Here is a 22,190-nt window from a genome sequence, read left to right as displayed (position 1 = left end):
GTTTTTCATGCAGGTCCCCACATCTGTACCCTAGAGTTCAGAGTGGGGGAGGAAACTTGACAGACAGACAGCCCTTAACCATGTGCTGGATGTTCCACCCTGTCACAGTGCCCCGCTCTGCTCCCTCTGTCGCAAACATGGCTGTTGAAATCAGGGCCGCAGCGCAGAATCCTCTCCCCACCACAGGGTTCGGCTTCTTCAGCTCCCAAGACCACTTTCCTACAGGAGCATGCACTTCCTGCTACCAGCACCTCTTCATCATCTCTTAGAGGCATGGGCTCACCTCTTAGGAGGGTTAGACCGACAGGCTCGGTACAAGGGCTGGCAGCCATAAGGTAGAACACGGCGGGGATATCATCAGGGGTGCAGTCTATGCAGAATGATGCAATGGAGAGGAAGGAGGGGGATGAAAGGGATTGACATTGGGAAGAAGGGAAGGGGTAGGAAGGCTGATGGTAACAGGTTCAAACTTTAGTTCCCAAATTTCCGTTTTTCAGTTTCTTGCTTTTTCTTCTTCGAGAAGAGGCTAGTATTATTTTGGTTATTTATTCGTATGGTGGCGGCGCCCAATGGCCCCAGTTTGGATCACGGCTTGATGGCATTAGACCCAGCGCCAACTCATAGTCCCTCCTCCAAACAGCTTCTAATCTGACATTATACAGAACTTGTTCTTTGAGACAAATTTTCTTCAAATAATAGTGATCACCACGTTAAATAACTGGTAACATGCAGTTTTGTCAGCTGCATTTGACATCATTCAAGCAGCAAGGATCTGTAATGCTGTTTTCTCCCTTTAGCTATACAACAATCCACAAAACACCTGGGCAGAGTAAGGGACTTTTTATGGAGCGGGTTCGTGTAATTTGTTACATACAGTAAGTTACTAGTTATTTGTATAGCAGCAGTGCCGAAAGGGTCTAGTCAAGGATTGGGCCCCCTTCTATTTGGCACTGTACACACACACACAGAGTGAAAAGACAGTGCCTGCCCCAAATAACTTACAATCTAAGCATAAGACGAAAGACAAGCAGATGCAACAAAGTGGTGGGGAAGCACAAGGCAACAGTGAGACAGTTTTAATTATCGTGACAAATAGCAGCCACAGCACATGAACTGCCTAGCCATGGTCAGGTTTTTTTGTAGTCATTGCAGCAGAGGGGAGTTTTAAGGAGAAATGTGAAGTGGGATAATATAGTGGCTTTATGGATTTTTACAGGGAGCTCCTCCCAGCTATAAAGGGTTTCCTTGTCATGCTGTTGCTTGGACAGCATAGAGGCCACTGAATGCATTATATGCCACCATGATGTTCTGTCCTGACTCAAATCTGGCACATTACCATGTAAATACCTGTGAAGGATGGGTCTGTGTTGATGTTGTCCAGCCATCATGTTTCAGGGCTTCCAGAGGGTCTTTTGCTTCCACTGGGTCAAAGTTGAAGATGATTCTCGGTGGGAAGTAGGTAGGCTTTCAGAGCAGATGACCATACCACTGTAGAGAGTGTTGGGCTACTGTTTGAGAGAGCGGGACCTGTTTAGTTAAAAAACGGATCTCTTCAATCGACAGGAGTTTGTACCATTTAATGTTTTTGATCATTTGGAGATGCTGCATCTGAATGGTGTCCAACTTCTTTTCAATCTTGACCATGAGGGGCCATGTTCCAGTCCCATACATCGGAATACTGACTACTGAAGTATTATATATTTTCCGCTTCATCTCGCAACTTCTCAGGCTGTTCTGTTCTTGATGAGGCACCCTATTACTGATGACACATTTCCAGTGCAGGCTTCAAGTTCTTTCTCTATGCCAATGTATAAAGGAGTGACCTATAAGGGGTGATACAAGAGAAAGCTCATTTAGATGATGAGTCAAAATCCCCATTGCCAAGTGGGCGCACTGAAGTTGATGGAGTTACACCCACTTACACAATGGGTGAATTGGACTGAGGCAGAGTTTTCGGAGTTAGTGGTACACAAAATAATGAAAAACAGATTGCTAGACTGCTGGGGCTTGACCCAGCACACAGTAATTTTAATGGGAGTAGGACCAGGTTCAAGTCCATTGAAATCAAAGGAAAGACTTCCACTGGCTTCAATAGATCAGGCCCCTAAAGAGCAATGTCAACACTTTGGTTTGCACTACCACTGTGGCAGGGTGGGGCAAAGGGAAGGAACAGCTTCCACTTTGTAAGTGTGAGTAGAAAGAAAATGAAGTAACATATTTCCGTTTCTGCTCTAATTCTCTAGGAGAAAATCGCTCCTCAAGATCAATTGAACAGACACTTGACAAGGCCACCACCAGATTACAAAGACCAGAGAAGGAATGTGGTCAGCATGCAACAAGCAAACCAGTATTCTGGTAAGCGCACTTAACCAAAAAGAAAACCATGGTTATGAAGACCAGACAGAAAGACCCAGCAAGTACTGACAATATGGGCCTGATTCTCTGTGCAGTCACTTACATCAGTGCAAAAGCAAGTGCCAAATGGGTGTAAAATGCCACCATTCTGACATGGCAACATTGTACAGTCACCTTGCACTAGTGTAAATAACTGTACATGGAGTAATGGAGAATAATGTCTTGAAGGTTCCTCCACCCTCAGGAAATGTTCAAGGGGAACCATCCGGATTGAAACACATCTCTCCTAGCAGGTTCTGAATGTTGCTCCTATACTGTACATTTCTAAAACATCAATATTATAGCTATGGCATTATTGAAAAATGCTGATTATTAATAATAATAATAATAATAATGGGAATTAGCCAGTGTTTCATACAGTCTGGTATCAAGTATCTGACATTGGCCAGTACCAGCTGCTTCAGAGGAATAGGCAAGAAACCCCCCTGAATGGAAGAATCTCCCCATCAGTAGATGGTTGGTTTATGTCCTGAAATCTGAGGGCCTGTATCCCTAATTCATTTATTTTTATCCTATCTGATGTAATTTTGGATGAGCTCAATAACCATTTAATCATCTACTCCTTTTTTAAAACTTTGGCCCCAATGATATCTTGTAGCAATGAGTTCCACAGGTCAGTTAAGTTTTGTGTAAAAAGAAAAGTTCTTTTGATCCATTTTAAATTTGATGCCTTTCACTTTCCTTGCCCAAACTGTCTAACAGAGATAATTAGCAATATTCCAGAATAATCCCTTTGGACCAAGTTCTTTCTTCAGTGGGAGTTGTGCCTAAATAAGGACTGAAGGTGGATGGATTTGGATTTTTATTCTGATTGTGTCCCCACATTAACGGTAGGCTGCACAGCATAGAGAGAGAACAAAAATGAAATAAAAAGAGATACATAGAGAGGCAGGAAGTGAGGAAAATGCAGCAGATGAGATTAGAGTGGGATTTTATTCTGAAGAATGACCCTGTAAAAACAGGATTGTGGGATATCTGTAGCATTTGCTTTTCAGTAATCTCCATATCTAATGTGCTCAGTTCACAAGTAAAAAGGACTTTATTTTCTAACAGCCTGCCTTGTAAACTCAGTTTGGATCTGAGAGTCCGGCTGGGTTCTTTCCTTCCCATATGTCTACTTCAGTAACAAAGTTCTTCAGGTCAAGTTATGCCCTTAACATTTGCTCAAATCCATTGTCTTCAGCAAGTTTCCACAGGTGTCAGTGACTCAAATTTAGCAAACAGTTCTGTCACAGGGTGTACCTGCCCTTTAGTGCCCCCTCTTGGCCAAGTCTGGCACTATAGGGGGGGCTCCCTGCTTCAGTTTCCCTTTATGTAATCACTAAGTTCACCAAGGCTTTACATAGGGAACAATACCCCTTCTGAGGGATCTATTTTATTAACCAAAGACCCAATGAAAATACAAGCAAGTCTTCACCTAATGTCTTAGTGGGTTGACAAAGTCAGTCTCAGTTTATCCATTCCCACCTGTATCCACCATGCCCCTCCAGAAGTATTCTCTCAGTTTGGGTCCCTTCTCTTGAGCCAGGTCTCTTTCCACTATCTGAAAGAATCCTTCCCCATAGCCAGGGCTCTGAAGAGATGTGTCAGCTGCAGCTCTTCTATGGGGCAGACTGTAGTTCCTGACTGGCTGGGCTTCCTGACATTATTTGAGAGTTTCCTGGACCTAGGAGCACATCCTCTAGGCTCCTTGCTCTGGAGAATTCTCTTGCTCAGCTTTCCTGGGAGCAACTCTCCTCAGGAGTGTCCTCTAAGAACATAAGAATGGCAATATTGGGTCCATCTAGCCCAGAATCCTGTCTTCCAACAGCAATCAGTGCCAGATGCTTCATAGGGAGTGAACGGGACAGAGCAACTGATTGAGTGATCCACCCCTGTCGTCCAGTCCCAGCTTTCCGGGAACCACCCCAGCGGAGCCCTGGTAACCCTTTAGCTGGCTCATTGGCTAATTAGCCAAACCAGCCACGTAGGGATTTAGTTGCTTCCAGGTGGGGCTGGGTTGACTTGTTCTCCTTTACAGGAGCCTGTCACAGGTAGGTTGGTCCCTGACTCCCCTGAAAGGGCCAGCTCCCATGACAGTGACCCAGAAAGAATAGAATATGTCCAGAATAGACACAGTTTGTCTGTGCTGTATCATCACCTGCAGTGCAACCAAGAGTGAAAACGCCATCAGCTCTTGCAATTTGATTGGAAATCTTGTGATATTTTTTCTCTTAAAGCCCCAGCTCCTGGAGTCCCATGATTCACTAAGACTCTCTGCTTTTATTTAAAAAAGAATAAGTTTCTAGCCGTTGTGGAGAAAAGTTTGGAAATATGACCCACATACACCCTAAAACTCAAAAATCAGATGATAAATAAAAATAACCCCAATGTTTGTTGTTTTTTTAATCTCACAAATGTTATGCCAGCCTCATGACACTTTGGGGCCTGACTCCTTATTATTGAAGGTTTGGGCTTGGCAGTACCAGAATCCTAGAAATGTAGAGCTGGAAAGGACCTTAAGAGGTCAGCTAGTCCATCCCCCCTATGCCAAAGCAGGATTAAGTATACTGTTATTCTGTCCCTCAAGTCACTAGCAATGATTGAATATACACAGGGAGCAGAGCAGCTTTTCCGAGTAGAATAAGAGACAGGGCTTTGCTACGAGCTTGCAGGGAAACCACCAGATGGACTGATTGGGAAACTGTTGCACAAGGCAGCAGCAGCTGGGAATCTGTTGCTTGTTTCTGGGAATAGTTGTGCTCAAGTAATGGAAGAAGGGAAACAGCTCAGAACAGCAAGAAGTTAAATGAAATACCGTGGAGACACCGAGAGACATTATTAAGCATTGCATTCCTGGGCTCTTTTCCTCTATAATACAATAAACCCCATGACAATGGCAGGTGAACTTGGCAATAAATTCTCCTCGGTTCCACTGTGTCCCTTGGTGTCTAAGCACTGGATATGTTGTCTGGACAACACTGCTATGGAAGACATTTCTTCCCATCTGGAAGAAATTAGAGTGAAAAATAGTTTGGTTAAAAAATACAAGAATAAAAATAGTGACACAAAGAAAGAGCAAACTTTGTCTGTTGGAGGAGATATGGAAGCAAGGTCCTGAGCACATCTGACCTGTAACAATCTCATAGGAAGGCACTTGAGTTGGGGGTGGTAGTACTCGGGGTTGTTAAAGAGCTGGCATGTTCCACCTGAGGAATGGCGTCAGACCAGCAGTAAGTGAAGTGAGTCTGTAAATGTATTAAGGCTCCTTTATTTAACCTTGTAACAGAGTCCTGATTCTCCTCTTATGGCAGTTCCATCTCTATGTAATTCCACTGATTTCAGAGGAGCTATTCCTTATTTACACTGGTGCTAATCAGAAGAGAATCAGGCCCCAGGCCTTCTTTGGTATCACAGACAAATGTTACCATATTTCAGATAAATGGTAGGCAAGAAATGAATTGTTAGTGCAGTCAAAGTTGGAGATTAATTAATGAGGTTAGTGACTCAGCATTGATTTTTACTTTGGTTCCAAAAGTATAGTGCAGCCCAGTGGCCTACTGATAGCACTCTTTGAGATTAGGGGCCCAGAACGTGCTTTGTGGAAGAACCAGGCTGGATTCTCCCAGTCTCTCATACTCCTAGGGCTGCTCCTGCTGTTGAAGCTCAGTCATGTTGATTTGGAATATATAACTGTATTGTAAGGCCATGTCTAGGAACCAGACTGAGGGAAGCTTGTGAAGGGGTTGAAAAATCGGTGAAGATAATTAGTTTCTTGCTGATTGTGGCCCACTGCACAGATTGTGGCCCAGATACAGAGAGATCCCATTCCACACACCCCGCAGTGGGCAAAATAATAATAAGTGGTAAAAAATGGTACAGCTTATGTCACGTATAAATATACATTAAAATATTAAACATCTGTCAAAAGGGGTAAATGAAAACATTCTATTCCAATGCCTAGAAAGCACAGGGATGATGAGTATAAATCCCTATTTTACATATAAGGAAACTCAGAATGATTAAGTGACTTGCCCAAAATCACACAGGGAATCAGTGGCAGAATGAATAAGAAATCAAAAGTTATGATCCCTGCTTTGCTGTGCTCTAATCACTTAAGTATACTGCCTCCCATACTTAGTGTTGTATTGCCGTGAAAATACAGTAAATTCCTCTCTCCTCGGCAGTGGTTGGCAATTTTTTTGCCAAGGACCTTTTTTTGTTGTTTCTAATGTTTGGAAGAAGAAGAACTGCGGGCTACTGATACTGCAGTCAAGGCCTATGGATCTGACCCAGCTCCCACTTATGTCAATGGAGAGACCACCACTGGCTTAAATGGAAGTTGGATCTGGTCTTTCTTTGGTTCGTATGCATTTTGTAGACCTTGCCAACCAGTAAAGTCTTCATCACTCCACCAAGTGCAACATACACCATTTGAGAGCTTATGCTATATGGAAATTAGATTTTAACCTGCACATTTTAATGAAACAATTATCAATACAGACCTTTGTGTGTTCTTTTCATTTTCTAGGTGGTTCTCCGGCAGTGAGTATGAGCTCCAATCTGTCTTTATCAAATCCTATTTCAACTCATAGCATTTTGTCACAGAATTCTAGCCTTTTGTCAACTCCCCATGGAACCAGAATGCCTTCTATTTCAGCAGCCCGGAACATGGGCTGTTACGGAAACATTCCTTGCAATCCACCAAGCTCATACAACGTGACGTCAGGAATGAACCAAGTGCAGCAACACAGAAACCAAAACCAAATCATAACCAGTCAAAATAACCTCATGATGTCTCGCCAGCCAGCCCTGGCACAAGGAAACAACGTAACAGCTTTTGGGACTGGGTCAGCGGTTAACTCTCAGCAAGTGAGAGCAGGTTTAAACCACGGAGCAACAGGTATCCCAGCACAAAGACCATCGAATGTGATGATCACTTCCAGTGCTGCTGCTCAGAACTGGGCCCCTCCAGAGGCAGCAACAAAGCAGCAAGATGCACTGAAACCTACAGGAGTTCGTTTCCCGACGAGCACTCCATATCCTAACCAGTCTCTGCAGCGCTCCATAGGCAATCCGCAATTTCCTCAGCATGCTATGGCACCTCCAAACCAATTAACAACAGCAGCGCAAATGAGACCTCCTCTAAACCAAATGAACCAAACAATAAATGGACAACCTGTTGGGTCACTAAGAGGTTTAAGTGTAGGAGCTAACCAGATCAGACAACAGACTGTGCCTAACTTGAATCACCCAGGAACAAGTATGACACCACCATCATCCCTGCCGTCAGCCAGTTTTACATCTACCAACCAAAACTCTAGGGCTTACCAAGGAACTGACCATGGGAATGACTTAGCCTTTGACTTTCTTAACCAGCATGGTGACAATATAGGGCCTGCACTCAACAGTGATTCGGACTTTATAGATTCTTTATTGAAAACAGAGCCTGGTAATGATGACTGGATGAAAGACATCAACCTTGACGAAATCTTGGGGAACCACTCATAAGAGACAATGCTGATGATAAAACAGACATGCTCTAAGTACTAAGAGGCAGGATTGACTATAGCTCTCTCTTTAAAGGTCAACAATCTGCTTTATTAATTTACTCTCCAGTGGTTGGGCTGTCTAAGAACCAATGGTTTAAAATAAGGATCCAAGTGGAGAGATTGCTCTGTTTGAAGAGATGGTCTAAGAACAAAATCTGATTCTAAATCTTACCCCAGATGAAAGTATAATGTAGGGTGATAGTTATACTTGTCAAGCTAAAAACAGATGAGAGGGTTTATGGCCAAGGCATTAGAAGTGCACCTGTTGTTCTCATGGGAACTGTCTGCATTTGGCTTAGGAAGGTGTGTAACATGCATTCAGCAAACAGAAGTCCTGAACGGTATGCAGATCATGAAACTTCATGTCTCAGATGCAAGCGGCCACCTCGCTATGGGTTTGACCCCATGCAGTTCTGAGCAAAGAGCTCTGTACTCTCCACTCTCATTGAGAGTACACCATGCCTCACAAAATCAGGCCCTCTATACAACTAATTCTTGTATGTTATAAAAATTGTTTACTTCTACATAGTAGAAACTCTCATTTTTCCCTTTTAATTAATTTCATTTTAAACCACCTAACTTGTATAGAAAAGGGCAAGTGGTTCCTTTCAAGGAAGGAGGAAAGCAGTTTGTGTGAGATACACCCTGGAGTGGTCGCTAGCTTTTATTCTTTCTCTTGGGATTTGGTTTGTTGTAACAAGGGAGGCTGTTTTTCCAATAGGTAGTAGGTTCGGTGTAGTTTCTGGTGTAAATATGCCATCAGCTATTCCAAAATTCCAGGGCCAAATTCTGCTTCTTTGCTCTCACAGATGGTGCCAGTGACTTGAATGGACAGCTTGAGTGAGATAGAGGTGGAAGATTTGGCCCCAAAAGAATACTTCCCCACTCCATATTTGCGTTCCACATGTACCCAGCTATTTGCTTCATCCTTGCTCAAGCTCTGGGCTATATGTGCATATGGGAAGACTTCCATTTTGATTCAGTCTGACAACATACAGCATGACTCCTGTGGAGAATATCCATAACTCTCTCGTTCACTAGGTCAAGGGAGTCAGAAGAGAGACACGCTTGAGAACTAAAAGTGCTGATGACGGTTTCATGGATGCACACTGTGGGCCAGATTCCAATCCCTTTACTCAGGTTGAGTCGTCCTTTGATCTCTGAGTTGTCCCACTGAAACCAAGATGTGCAGCTGATGTATTGAAATCAATGGGACTACTTGCAGAGTGAGGTACCCTTCAGCCCGAGTCAAGGTACCAGAATCCGGCCCTTCAAACCAGTTAATTCACAGCCTGGTTAAAACAATGAGGAGTCAAACTAACACGGCTACCTCTCTGAAGCCTGGTTACTCTCCCAGTCGATCTCATAGCAGGAGGATGAGGGAAGGGATTCTGCCGACAAGGTGAGCAAGATGTTGCTTGCGCTGATGTGGTGAGAGTCCTTCAAAAGCTAATCTGAGTCAGATAAGGCTAGGGAATATAGAGCCCATTTGCAGATGCCTGGAGGTGACCAGTAACATATTCCTTCAAAAGGTTTCACTATACCACCATTATGGGTTTTAATTAATCCATCATTTCTTTGTGGAGAAGTTCCTCCTTGAGGACTCCTGGCATATACACACACACAAGAGCAGCAGCTCCAGCACCCTTAGAGAGGGGGCATCATGTACCCACAATACACTTGACCAGCTGTGCTGGCCGGGGCAGGTGGGGTCAGAGCCATGGTCCTATCCATGCCTCTCCCGCTTTCAGACACCATGAAGGTGAAATGGAGATGGGTGAGGAGGAAACCTCTCTACACCCTCCCTGCTTTATGTGCCTGTGCAGAGCCTGGCCAGAGTCTTACTCTGAGCAATCAGGTATGGCTCCAAGAAGGAGAGCTGCATTGGGACGGTGGAGAGGGGAAGACATGCACGGCACAAGAGGTGGTGATGTCCGGAGGGATTTATCTCCAAGGAGACTCAGAAAAGGTGCATCAGCCTCCCAGTGCAGGGGGCCAGGGCTCTGACTACATTTCTAACCCTCCCAGACACTCCCTTTCGGGAGTGTTCAGCACTGCCAGAACCAACAGCCGCCCTCCCCCCAACCACATCTCCTGGGCTCAGGGAGCTGGGCTGCCTCCTCTAGCCGATCCCTAAGGAATGGAAGGGCAGATATTGCTTAGCCCAAAAAACAAAACAGCTTTTCAGCACAAGTCAGGTAACGTCCCACCTTGATTTAGAGAGAAGCGATATGGACATATGGGAGTAGAGCGATACCAGGGGTCTGAGCCTGCGCTCCCTGGCACCTGTAGAAAGCAGGAGCAGTTCCATTTCTGTAATGGAGTTACACCAGTTTAAATCAGGTGTAGGATCAAAATCAGCCCACCTCTGTCACACATACACAGTGTCAGTAAGCTGGTCAGCAGCGATGCTAAAGCTCTTGCATGAGTGAGTGATTTCCTGTTGCAACAGTGGCTGAGTATGCACTCCTCCTTCATTGCTCTTATCATGAGCCCTGAGCAAGTGGGCTGGTAACCACCTAAAACAGCATATGCACTCATGTGACACTGCTGTCCGATAGCAAGGAGCCCCCTACCACAGTCCTGATGCAGGCAAAACTTGCATTTTCCCCCTGAACATTGAAGACCAGATCCTCAGCTGGTGTAAATGGGAACAGCTGAGACTCTGGCCCAAACACTACAAGATTTGGCCCTCAGCCTAATCCAGCATCCGTTGACGTTAATGGAAATCTTTCCATTGATGGCCGGCATTGGATAAGGCCCTTAATTGCGTCTAAATTCTTTCACCATTGTATATTTTAAATAAATTTAAACTCACATGCAGCAAAGGCCATTTGCTGTCCTGTTAAGATATACATGTTACATTTTAAATGTCAGTTTATGAATGACTTTTGTGACCAAAACTTGAACCCAGTCTCAGTTCTTAAGAACCCCGGTCTCTTTAAATTGAGCTCTCTTTGTGTAACAATGGCTGCATGCACTACCCTTATATTATATTTTTCACCCTAGACCAGGAGCTCTTTGCAGTATTGGGTTGTAAATATAAAGATTTATTTGTTTTGTAAACTTTTGTAAAAACAACAAATTAATAATAATATTTTGGTAGGAATAATAAAATCATATTCTTTGGGTTATATTTATATATATGTGAAATAAATATACTATCTACAAAGTTGTATTTTATACAAAAAGTAAATGGTTACCTTTTGTATTCTAATATACAAAGTTTTGTATGGTATGATTGCTTATTTTCATCCTCAGACTTAAACATCGGGTTGTGGGGGAGGACGGAATGGGACCTTTGGGAACTTTCCATTGATTTCAAGTGGCTTTGGATCAAGCCTTTAAAAGTACTTCAGATACATTCAAATCTGAAGCTCTCCTGAAACCTCAATATGAAAACATTCCAGGTTTCAACCGGTTTTTTATTGTAGCTTTTGAGGTTTTTTTATATGTAACTGTCATGTCCTTGTTGCATGTATGTCTGCTTTATACTTTCTCATATTATAAACCAGTATTTCGCTAGACAAATGGAAAGGAAAAATTGCTGTACATAAATGTTTGTGTTTTATGCATTTTTACATGTGGCTGTATATACCTCCTCGTACTATGCAGTGACACTTATTCAACGCCATTTATTTTTCACCTAACCATTAATAGTATGTTTTTTCAATAGCTATCAAAATTCCACCAAGTAAATCAATCAAAATGTTCTGGGTGTCTCTTTCCTTCATGTGAATGTCATCATTGATATCTATTTATTCAGATATTCATTTGGTTCATTAAATTACAGGAATATTTTGAAAAAAATGTGTTCCAAACAACTTCTGTTTGCTAAGACTGTCCATTAGAGAGGGAGATTTTATTTTTCTACAGGTTGAGGCAATATCTTCATTCTTATAAATAATGACTGCAGTAAAGTTACATGTATCACAACATTTTAAAATCTGGGTCACTCTTTATATGAAGGTTCCATTCATAAACAGATTATAAGGCATTTATTATTACGAGTTAATAAATGATTAATAGATTTTTAGTAAAGGGTAAATTTATTGGTACAGAGCTTAGCTGGTCAATCATTTGCTTATGACCGTATATAATATCTTCCACTGGTGTACTTATAACCATTTGTAAACACATACAACTCATGTTTATAACATACAGTACTTGTAGCATATATTAATAATTTACTAATCCTTTATAAGCCTTTTATAAATGGAACCTTAATAGAAAGGTGTGACAAAACTCTGCATGGTTTGAGGTATTGGACTATGATTTGACATTTACATGAGTCAGAAATATCAGAGTACTAGAATATTTTAAATGGAACTAACATTTTTTCTCATGAGTCTAAATTGTGTCTGTTAAGCAGTGATTCCCTTCTAGTTTGATTTAAATTCACTATCCATGTATCATTACATGTTATCGTAATCTCAAAGAATTTCAACATGTAAAAGATTATTTTGTATTGTGTGTGATTTCACATGGTTTAAAATATTAATCGTATCCTGGCTATTTTTAGAAGTTCCAGGAGTTCTGGGGAATTGATTTCTTGGCAATGACAACGTTTCATGCCCTTCAGCTACTGTTTTAGTCTCTTGGTGGGTTATGAATTAGTTCCCATTAAATCAAGGCAAGTGGGCACCTGTTCTAAGGGGAAATGTTCAATGCCAGTGTCACCAGAAGGATTTCTTATGCCATTTCAGATTTGGGGGTTAGTTAAGGCTTTTTGCATCTGAACCACTACACTGCTGCCCAACATACCAAGCCTGTGGGTCAAGACACACAGAGTGAGTTTATCTGCTTGTAGGCAAGGGTCAGCACAAAGCATATTAACTCCTTAAGTCCCATTTACAGCCTCTAAATGGGGTAAGTGGGACCGAAGTAGTGTATAAGTCTTGTCCCAGCCCTGCCAAATGTCACGCGCCTTGCATAGCACTCATGCATTTTCCTACTCTCTTACAGAGTAACTGTGATTGCATACACAGCCACGGAAAAGCAATGCATTCAAGGGACATGCCATTGGCCCTTTAAGGGCCCGATGTGGGAGGGTAGTGGCTCATATTGCCCAGAAAGGAGCAGGCCAAGGAGTGAGAGTTGCTCCCAGCTAGTGAAGGCCCCCCCGACTGCTTCAGCCCACATCCTCTGACTCCCCTTCCTCAGCCCTGTCACTGCCCCTGCACTCCCACCACACTATTCCAGCCATCCTGACCTGACCCCCATCCCACTCAGCTCCAGTCACTTGATCTTCCTTGCTTCTGCCTGCCCAATCCTCCAACCCACACACTGCTCCAGATACCTTGACCCCCGTAGTGTTACTCCTGACCCTCCCTGATCCTCCAACATTTTTGCACCACACCCCTCTACTCCAGTTACTCAGTTGTGGGCTGCTGCCCACCCCGAATTGCTGATGCCCCCACTGCCTTAAAATTGCTACTGCTCCAATGTCCATCCCCTCCTTAGTCTATGGGGATGGCCCAGTGGCCTTTCCATTCTCCCCTCTGTTGTCTGGGAGTGATCAGCTGCTCCCGCCTCATTCCATAAGGGATTGCCCTTGGGGCTCGCTGCCCCCCAGTCCATTGGGGAACACATCCCCTTGTGCTGGCTGTGCTAACCAGCTCCTGCACTTAGCCAGCTAAGTGCTAAGCCTGGCCTTTTAAAGGCAGAGCTTGGGGAAGCCCTCCCCCTGCGCCCACCCCAATAGGATGGGAATTCTTTTGGGGGAAGACCCTGACATTGGGGGGAGGAGCTTTTCCCGGGCTCTACTTTGCATGGCAAAAGCTGGGCCAGCTCTCAGCCCCCTGCACATAGAGTCAGGGGAATCCCTGTCCCCCACCTCCGTCCATTGGAAGGGGCCCCGCCCTTCCTGCCCCCGCCACTCCCTAGTGCCATTGAGCCCTCACCATCACCACCACTGCCCCAGGGCCAGACCTGTTGGCACAGGGAGGCTTTGCTTCCCCAATGGCTGTGCAGCCGGCTACAGAGTTCACGGCATTCTTGCCCCAAGAAATCAGCCCCCACCCCCACTACCTCCTCTGTTTGCAACCTTGCTCCACTCCAGAGCTGGCTTTCCAGCAGCTGCTCCATCTGGCCAGGTGGAAGTGACAATGGCAACACATTCCCAGGATCCCTCAACTCTGGCCCAGGGCTCCTTGGCCCCCACGGGGAGCAGCAGACACAGTGGCAGCAGCATCAGGACGCACGGATGTATTGTAGGGGACAGTCAGTGACTTTTGGGTTGAGAGGGGTTGGTAGCTGCAATTGACTTTGTGGAGGGCGGGGGAGACTATGCAGCTACTTGTGACATGTCTGGCTAATGCAACAACATCACCCGCTAGGACCAGCCCTAGCTGTGAGAGAAGGTGGGAGGGAGAGGGAGTCTCAGGAACAACCTGGTCCCTGGCTAGCGGGACAGTGACGTTCTCGCGGAGACTGGTGATCTTTTATTCCTGGCAAGTAAAATCACACCTGGAGCATCGCAGAATGTCCGAACAGGGCTGACCTTCACCCATGCAGCTGATTTGACTCGCAGGAAGTGCTACTATTCCAGCACTTTAAAGAATGCCACCCCATCCCACTGTAATACTGACACTGTAGGGGGGGAAACGAGGATACTGTCAAAATAAAAGTCATATATGTTCTTAGCTTCCATCCCTGTGTTACAGATAACATTGTGGAGAATTAAAACCGAATGACTTTTAAAATTCTCAATTGCTCTACACTGTTTATGCAGTTTGTTTCCTTTTTTGTGTGTTTCGCTCAGTTCCAGCAGTGAAACTACAGGTCTATTTCAGTTTTGTTTCTAGTCAGTTTCATTTCCAGGGTCCCATGCACTGCCACAAAGCTGTTGTTTCTAGGCTCACAACTCTGAAAAGGGAATGTTTAAATCCACCAAATTCTTTTGTCTTTGCGTTTTTAGAAGAGTCTCGTGAAAATATTGGCGTGTGCAGTGTAAACACCATCATCTCATTTTTAAAAAAATAAGAACCTGAATGTTTGGTGTAAACCAAGTTGCCGGAGTCCCTATGATGCCAGCTCAATCAAATGCTCAAACTTGAAGGCCAGAAGGGACCATCATGATCATCTAGTCTCACCTGTGCATCCCAGTCCAGAGAACCTCACTCACTCCTGTAATAGGCCCATAACCTGTGGCTCAGTTACTGAAGTCCTCAAATCTTGATTTAAAGACTTCACGTTACAGAGAATTCACCACTTACTCGAGTTCAAACTGGCAAGTGACCCATCCCCCACACTGCAGAGGAAGGCAAAAAAAAAAACCCAGGGTCTCTACCAATCTGTTCTGTGGGGTAAATTCCTTCCCAACCCCAAATAGGGTGATCAGTTAGGGTATGACAAATTAGGTCAAATTTATTTAAGTCGACATTTAGCCTCCGATTTTACAAAGTCAATGCTGCATGTCCCCACTATGCACATTCCGTCGGCGGAGTGCATCCTCACTACCATGGCTAGCATCGACTCACAGAGCGATGCACTGTGCTCAGCTTTCCCACAGTTCCTGCTGCCGACTGGAATTCTAGGTTAGGCTCCCAATGCCTGATGGGACAAAAACATTTTTGCAGTTTGTTTTGCATACATATCATCAGCCTCCCATGATGCACTTGCCTCCTCCTTCCCTCCCTCCCTCTGTCCCTGAAAGCAATGGCAGACAATCATTTTCACTCCTAAGCCTGGGTTATCCATGCAGATGCTATAGCATGGCAAGCATGGACCCTGCTCAGCTGGACACTGTTGCTGTGAGTGTCGCAAACACCTCGCGCATTGTCCTGCAATATTTGCAGAGCCTAGCCAGGAGCCGCCATGTGGAAGAATGTGATGCCAGGCAAATAGCCGTGCTGGAAGTCATGGAATGGAGCAATTTGCACATGCTGGCAGCGGCAGCCGGGCTTGTTAACATGGTGGAACACCGCTTCTGGGCCCAGGAAACAAGCACAGACTGTTGGGACCACATAGTTATGCAGGTGTGGAATGAGGAGCAGTGGCTACGTAACTGTCGAATGTGTAAGGCCACTTCCATGGAACTTTGCAAATTGCTTCCTCCAGCTCTGAAGTGCAGAAGTACCAAAATTAGACCTGCTCTGACAGTTGAGAAGCGAGTGGCGATAGCCCTGTGAAAGCTTGCAACACCAGATTGCTACCAGTCAGTCGGGAATCAGTTTGGCGTGGGTAAATCTACCAGGGGGGGCTGCTGTGATCCAAGTAGCCTGGGCAATCAGTTCACTTCTGCTAAGAAGGGTAGTGACTCTGGGAAATGTGCAGGACATAGCAGATGGCTTTGCCGCCATGGGGTTCCCTAACTGTGGTGGGGCGATAGACAGAACACACATCCCTATCTTGCCACCTTGCCAGCGAGTACATAAACCACAAGGGGTGCTTTTCAATAGTGCTGCAAGCCCTAGTGGATCACAAGGGCCGTTTCGCCAACATCAACATGGGCTGGTCGGGAAAGGTACATGACGCTCGCATCTTTAGGAACTCCAGTCTCTTCAGAAAGCTGCAAGAAGGAACTTTCTTCCCAGACCAGAAAATTACTATTGGTGACATTGAAATGCCAATAGTTATCCTTGGAGACCCAGCCTACCCCTTGCTCCCATGGCTCATGAAGCCATACCCAGGCAGCCTGGACAGCAGTAAGGAGCAGTTCAACCATAGGCTGAGCAAGTGCAGAATGATGGTGGAAAGTGCCTTTGGATGTTTAAAGGGGCCCTGGCGCAGTTTACTCACTAGGTTAGACCTCAGCAAAAGCAATATTTCCATTGTTGTTGCTGTTTGCTGTGTTCTCCGTAATATCTGTAAAAATAAGGGGAGAAAGTTTTTGGAGCAGTGGGGTGTTGAGGGAGATCACCTGGCTGCCAATTATGAGAAGCCAGACACCAGGGCAATAAGAAGAACACATTGAGGTACACTGCATCTCTGAGAGGCTTTGAAAACCAGTTTCATGAATGACCCAACACTGATCTGACAGTTCTGTGTGTTGTTCCTTACCAACCTGCCCCATTTTTTCGCAGGTACTGCCCTGTAAACTAAACCCCCACCAACCACAGTGTGCACAGTGAACGAAAGCCTCTTGTCCTCAATCCATGCATTTTTATTATGCTAACAGACACTGAACAGAGACAGCAATGAATAGCAAAGATAGCCCAGGTCTAAGGGCCTGATAACACAGGAGTGGGAGGGGCAAGCCCACGTAGCTTATTACAACTGCATTTTCTAGCAGTCAAAGCTGTGGGAATGAGAACTTTCTGCTCCATGAACTATCTCCTGGCGTTGAGTTCAAGGGATAATGAATCTCCCTCCCTCCCCCGCATTCTAGGCCGTCTGGGAGAGGAGGATATGGGAACTTGGAGAGGAGAGCAGCTGGTTTATCATTTGGTGCAACGGGACTCTAAGGTCTAGCTGCCTTTCCTGCACCTCAACTTGTCTGTTTGCTCCCGCATAAGCTGCAACATCTCCTCTTGCGTGTTATGCTCTTGTTCCCTGCATGCTTTCCTGCCCTCTTGGTCGGTGCGCATGCTTTCCGACAGTGTAAACCTCCATGCATTCGGCTGGGCCTTGTCAGTCTTGGAGGAACGCATCAAATCACAGAACACGTTTTCCTTTGTCCACTTTTTTCGCCTTCTAATCTGGGACAGCCTTTGTGCTGGTGTGGAGGAAGCACCCACAGTCAAGGTTGCAGCTACAAGGGGGGAAAAAACACAAGGGTAGCTTTACAGAACATACATTGTTGAAAACAGAAGGTTAGCTCTTGCAATGAATGCAGTACTTCACAGCAGTAAATACATTCCCTGAGGTACACAGCCACATTTTGTCTTTTGAAAGAAGCACCTACCAGTAAGGTACAACACACAGCAGAGCGCTGGGCAGCAGATTTCAGTTTGCAGGCAGGCATGGTAAGCGCACAAGAAAGGATAGATGGTGTCAGGGCACAGCCAGGGACATTTTTTTGGTGGGGAAACACTTGGCACGTAAACAGGCTTTTCTGGGGAGCACCTGTTGCGTAGCTGGACTGGCTGCCACTGTATATCAATTGTTTACCTCAGAATAAACATTAAACACAATAGCATTTAACCCCTGTAGTGTGATTACAAGTGTGCACTCCCCAGAGGGGCCTTCCCCACCATCACAGTCCCGCTCCAGTGGGTCCTGGGAAGGGATTGGCTCCAGAGTTAGGAAAAGGTCCTGGCTGTCAGGAGAATGGATCCTCCGCTTGCCTGCTGCGCATTCTCCTCCTCCTTCTCCTCTTCCTCATCAACAATGTCCTCCTCCTTGTTGCCCATGGCCGCCCGGGTCCCCTGGGAGCTATCCAGGGAGAGTGTTGAGGCACTGGTGGGGTCCCCGCCTAGAATCACATGCAGCTGCTCATGGAAGCGGCATATCTGTGGCTCAGAACCAGAGCAACTTTTCGCCTCCCTTGTCTTTTGGTACGCTTGCCTGAGCACCTTTATTTTCACACGGCACTTCTGTGTCTCCCTAGTGTAGCCTTGGTCCCCCATGCCCTGGGCGATTTTGGCATAGATGTCAGCATTTCTTCTGCTGGTTCAGAGCTCTGCCTGCACAGACTCTTCTCCCCACACAGCAATCAGATCCAGTGTCTCCTGTATGCTCCATTCTGGGAGTGCGTTTGCAGCCCTGGGCAGGCATGGTCAGCTGTGGTGGTGAGCTCACTATGCTGATCAGAAAGGAAATGAAATTCAAAAGTTCCTAGGGCTTTTCCTGTGTAACCTGGCTGAAGTGCAGTGGAGTTGAAAGTGCTGTCCAGAGCGGTCACATTGGCGCAGTCTTGGACACCTCTTGGAGGCCAATCCCATCGAATTACACAGCGTTGTGTCTACACTACCCCTAATTTGACCCGGGAAGGTCGACTCTAGCGCTACTCCTCTCACCAAGGTGAAGTACAGGCATCGATTTTACAAGGCCTTTAGGTCGGCGGAAAGGGCTCGGTAGTGTAGACACACACATTATAAATTCAATCTAATGCGGCATATGTCAACCTAATGCCGTAGTGTAGACCAGGCCTTAGACCCTAAGCATGCAGGCGTGGCCCACTCGTCAGACATCTGGGAAAGAATTCTCTGTGGTAACTCAGATCCCTCCCCATCTAGTGTCCCATTTCTGGTATTTGGAGCTATTTACTAAAAGCAGGTGCAGGACTGGCAACCTCATCATACCATCCCCTCCATAAACTTACCAAGCTCAGGGCAAGTCTAAACTACAAATTTACAGTGGTGCAGCTGCACTGATGCAGCTGTGATGCTGTAGCATGTCTGGTGAAGATGTTTTAAACCGATGGGAGATACTTTAAACCGATGGGAGAGATCTCTTCCGTCAGCTTAATAACTCTGCCTCTGCCAGAGATGATAGCTATGACGGTATAGCGCTCTATACACTGGCACTTAGGTCGGTATAACTACGTCTCTCTGGGATATGGATTATTCACATCCCTCAGCGGTGTAGTTATACAAAAGTAATTTTGTAGTATAGACAGGGCCCAGTCTTGAAACAAGTTAGGTTTTTTACCCCCACTATTCCCCTTGGAAGGCTGTTCCAGAACTTCACTCCACTGATAGTTAGAAATGTTCATCTAATTTCAAGTCTAAATTTGTTGATGTTAATATCCATGTTCTTGTGCCAACACTGGCCCTTAACTTAAATAACTCCGCTTCCTCCCTTGTGTTTATCCCTCTGATGTATTTATAGAGAGCAATCGTATCTCCCCTCAGCCTTTGTTAAGTTAGGCTAAACAAGCCAAGCTCCTAATTCTCCTCTCTTAAGGTAGGTTCTCCATTCCTCTGATCACCCTAGTAGCCCTTCTCTGCATCTGCTCCAGTTTGAATTCATCTTTCTTAAATATTGGGAAGCTAGAATTGCATACAGTATTCCAGATGAGGGCTCACCAATGCCTTGTATTATGGTGATAACTCTTCCCTATCTCTACTGGAAATACCTCGGCTAATGCATCCTAGGATAGCATTAGCCTTTTTCCAAGCCCCATCATATTGGTGGCTCATAGTCCTCCTGTGATTGACCAATATACCCCAGTCTTTCTTGATATATATCTAAATTATTGGAGAAGTATACATCAAAATAACTCATTTATTTTATTTTCTCCCAACTTTCAAAGCTGTTGCAAGGTAGTTCAACCACACATTACTGGGTTAATATAGAAAGAAACCAAGAGAACTCCACTTGCCATCACATACAGTCCTCAACTAAAACCTCTCCAACACATCATCAGTGATCTACAACCCATCCTGGACAATGATCCCTCAGTTTCACAGGCCTTGCGAGGCAGGCCAGTCCTCGCCCACAGACAACTCGCCAACCTGAAGCATATTCTCACCAGCAACTACACACCGCACCATAGTAACTCTAACTCAGGAACCAATCCATGCAACAAACCTCGATGCCAACTCTGCCCACATATCTACACCAGTGACACCATCACAGGACCTAACCAGATCAGCCACACCGTCACCGGTTCATTCACCTGCACGTCCACCAATGTAATATACGCCATCACGTGCCAGCAATGCCCCTCTGTTATGTACATCGGCCAGATTGGACAGTCCCTACGTAAAAGGATAAATGGACACAAATCAGATATTAGGAATGGCAATATACAAAAACCTGTAGAACACTACTTCAACCTTGCTGGACACACAATAGCAGATGTAAAGGTTGCCATCCTGCAGCAAAAAAAACCTTCAGGACCAGACTTCAACGAGAAACTGCTGAGCTTCAGTTCATTTGCAAATTTGACACTATCAGCTCAGGATTAAACAAAGACTGTGAATGGCTCGCCAACTACAAAAGCAGTTTCCCCTCCCTTGGTGTTCACACCTCAACTGCTAGAAGAGGGCCTCATCCTCCCTGATTGAACTAACCTCATTATCCCTAGCCTGATTCTTGCTTGCATATTTATACCTGCCTCTGGAAATTTCCACTACATGCATCTGATGAAGTGGGTATTCACCAATACATCTGTTAGTCTATAAGGTGCCACAGGACTATTTGCTGGGTTAATATAGGAATTGCTGAGTAAAATTCTGTGGCTTGTGTTATGCAGGAGGTGAGACTAGATGGTCATAATGGCCTTTATGGCCATAAACTCTATGAAAAGAATTCTAGTAGTTAATGATCTTGCAATTCTATCATAACTGATTCAAATGACTGCTAATGATTCAATCTTATCTGTGCTGAACAGCAAATATCAAGCAAATGATTGTGGTTTCTGTTAAACATCTCTTTATATTTGTATTGCCATCACATGATTAATGAAATTAAATTGGCAGCTAAGATGTCCTTCTACTTACAATGCATGACAAAGGGACCAATCCAGCTGTCATTGAATTCCATGGCAAAACCTCAACTGCCTTCAATGCGAGTGTGATTGGGGCTTCAGAAGTTTTGATCATTAATACGTCATGCATTCCATTACTGTACTGTCCTGTACTTTTGGAGTGTTGCTTGTAATTCATTTTTACTGTGTCTGGTTGGTTTGCAGTCTATATTTTATTCCTACCCCTGTTTAATGCCTCAAAATTGACAATCTATTGTTGTACATTACTACTTAGGACAAAATTCTGTCATCGGATGTGTGCCCTCTGTTCACATTACAGTAAATAGCCCCGATACTGAAATCCTGCACTCTGCCCTGATCAGAAGTCAAGGGAAATTTTGCCTGAGTAAAAATTTGGAGCTCAGTGGTTGTTACGTACATGCATTTAAGGACAGAATTTATCTCCAGTAACAATTGTGTTTGGAGCAACATGAAGGACAGAAAGCAAGGGATGGGGTCTAATTGCTTTGGGTGCTGATCTGATACCTATGGGTGTAACTGGATGCGTTATGGGTGTAGGGCTGATCCTGCAGTCTGTACACAAGCAGAACGCTCACTGAAGTCAATCACACCTTCACAGTCTGTGTCTGATTGAAGAATTAGGTCCACAGCTCCATTATGCCCTGTGAATTTCCTTGTTTGTCTTATTGGTTTGGGACCAACCCTGGAAATCCTTACTCATGTAAATAGCCCTTACTCACAGGATTAGCCCCAGGAAGAGAGCTCATGACTAACAACTGAGAGGGGGGTTGTGTGACTGTGATGTTTCTCTTAATATATGTGTGTAGAACTTCCATCAGTGGCTAGGCCTGAACTTTCTGCAAGGAAAGCGTTGGGCCTTAGCATGTTGCCCACCTCTCTTTAAATTACTTCTTAGAGTGAATTTG

The 22,190-nt window shown here is 44.9% G+C and overlaps 1 protein-coding gene across 2 annotated transcripts in view; it reads left to right on the top strand.

Moving 5' to 3' along the window:
* Positions 1-11,658, top strand: part of MAML2 (mastermind like transcriptional coactivator 2) — a 298,978-nt gene extending 287,320 nt beyond the window's left edge. For both annotated transcript variants that reach the window (XM_084634992.1, XM_084634991.1), the window contains exons 5-6: positions 2,244-2,355; positions 6,926-11,658. In XM_084634992.1, the coding sequence (XP_084491118.1) occupies positions 2,244-2,355; positions 6,926-7,905 (1,092 nt within the window). In that variant the 3' untranslated portion in view covers positions 7,906-11,658. The remainder of the gene's footprint in view (positions 1-2,243; positions 2,356-6,925) is intronic.
* The last annotated feature ends 10,532 nt before the right edge of the window (positions 11,659-22,190 follow it).

Source organism: Lepidochelys olivacea, assembly GCF_965140295.1.
Source record: "Lepidochelys olivacea isolate rLepOli2 genome assembly, chromosome: 1".
NCBI lineage: Eukaryota > Metazoa > Chordata > Testudines > Cheloniidae > Lepidochelys > Lepidochelys olivacea.
The sequence above is the reverse complement of the archived record's forward strand: the minus strand, read 5'-3'. Positions and strand labels throughout refer to the sequence as shown.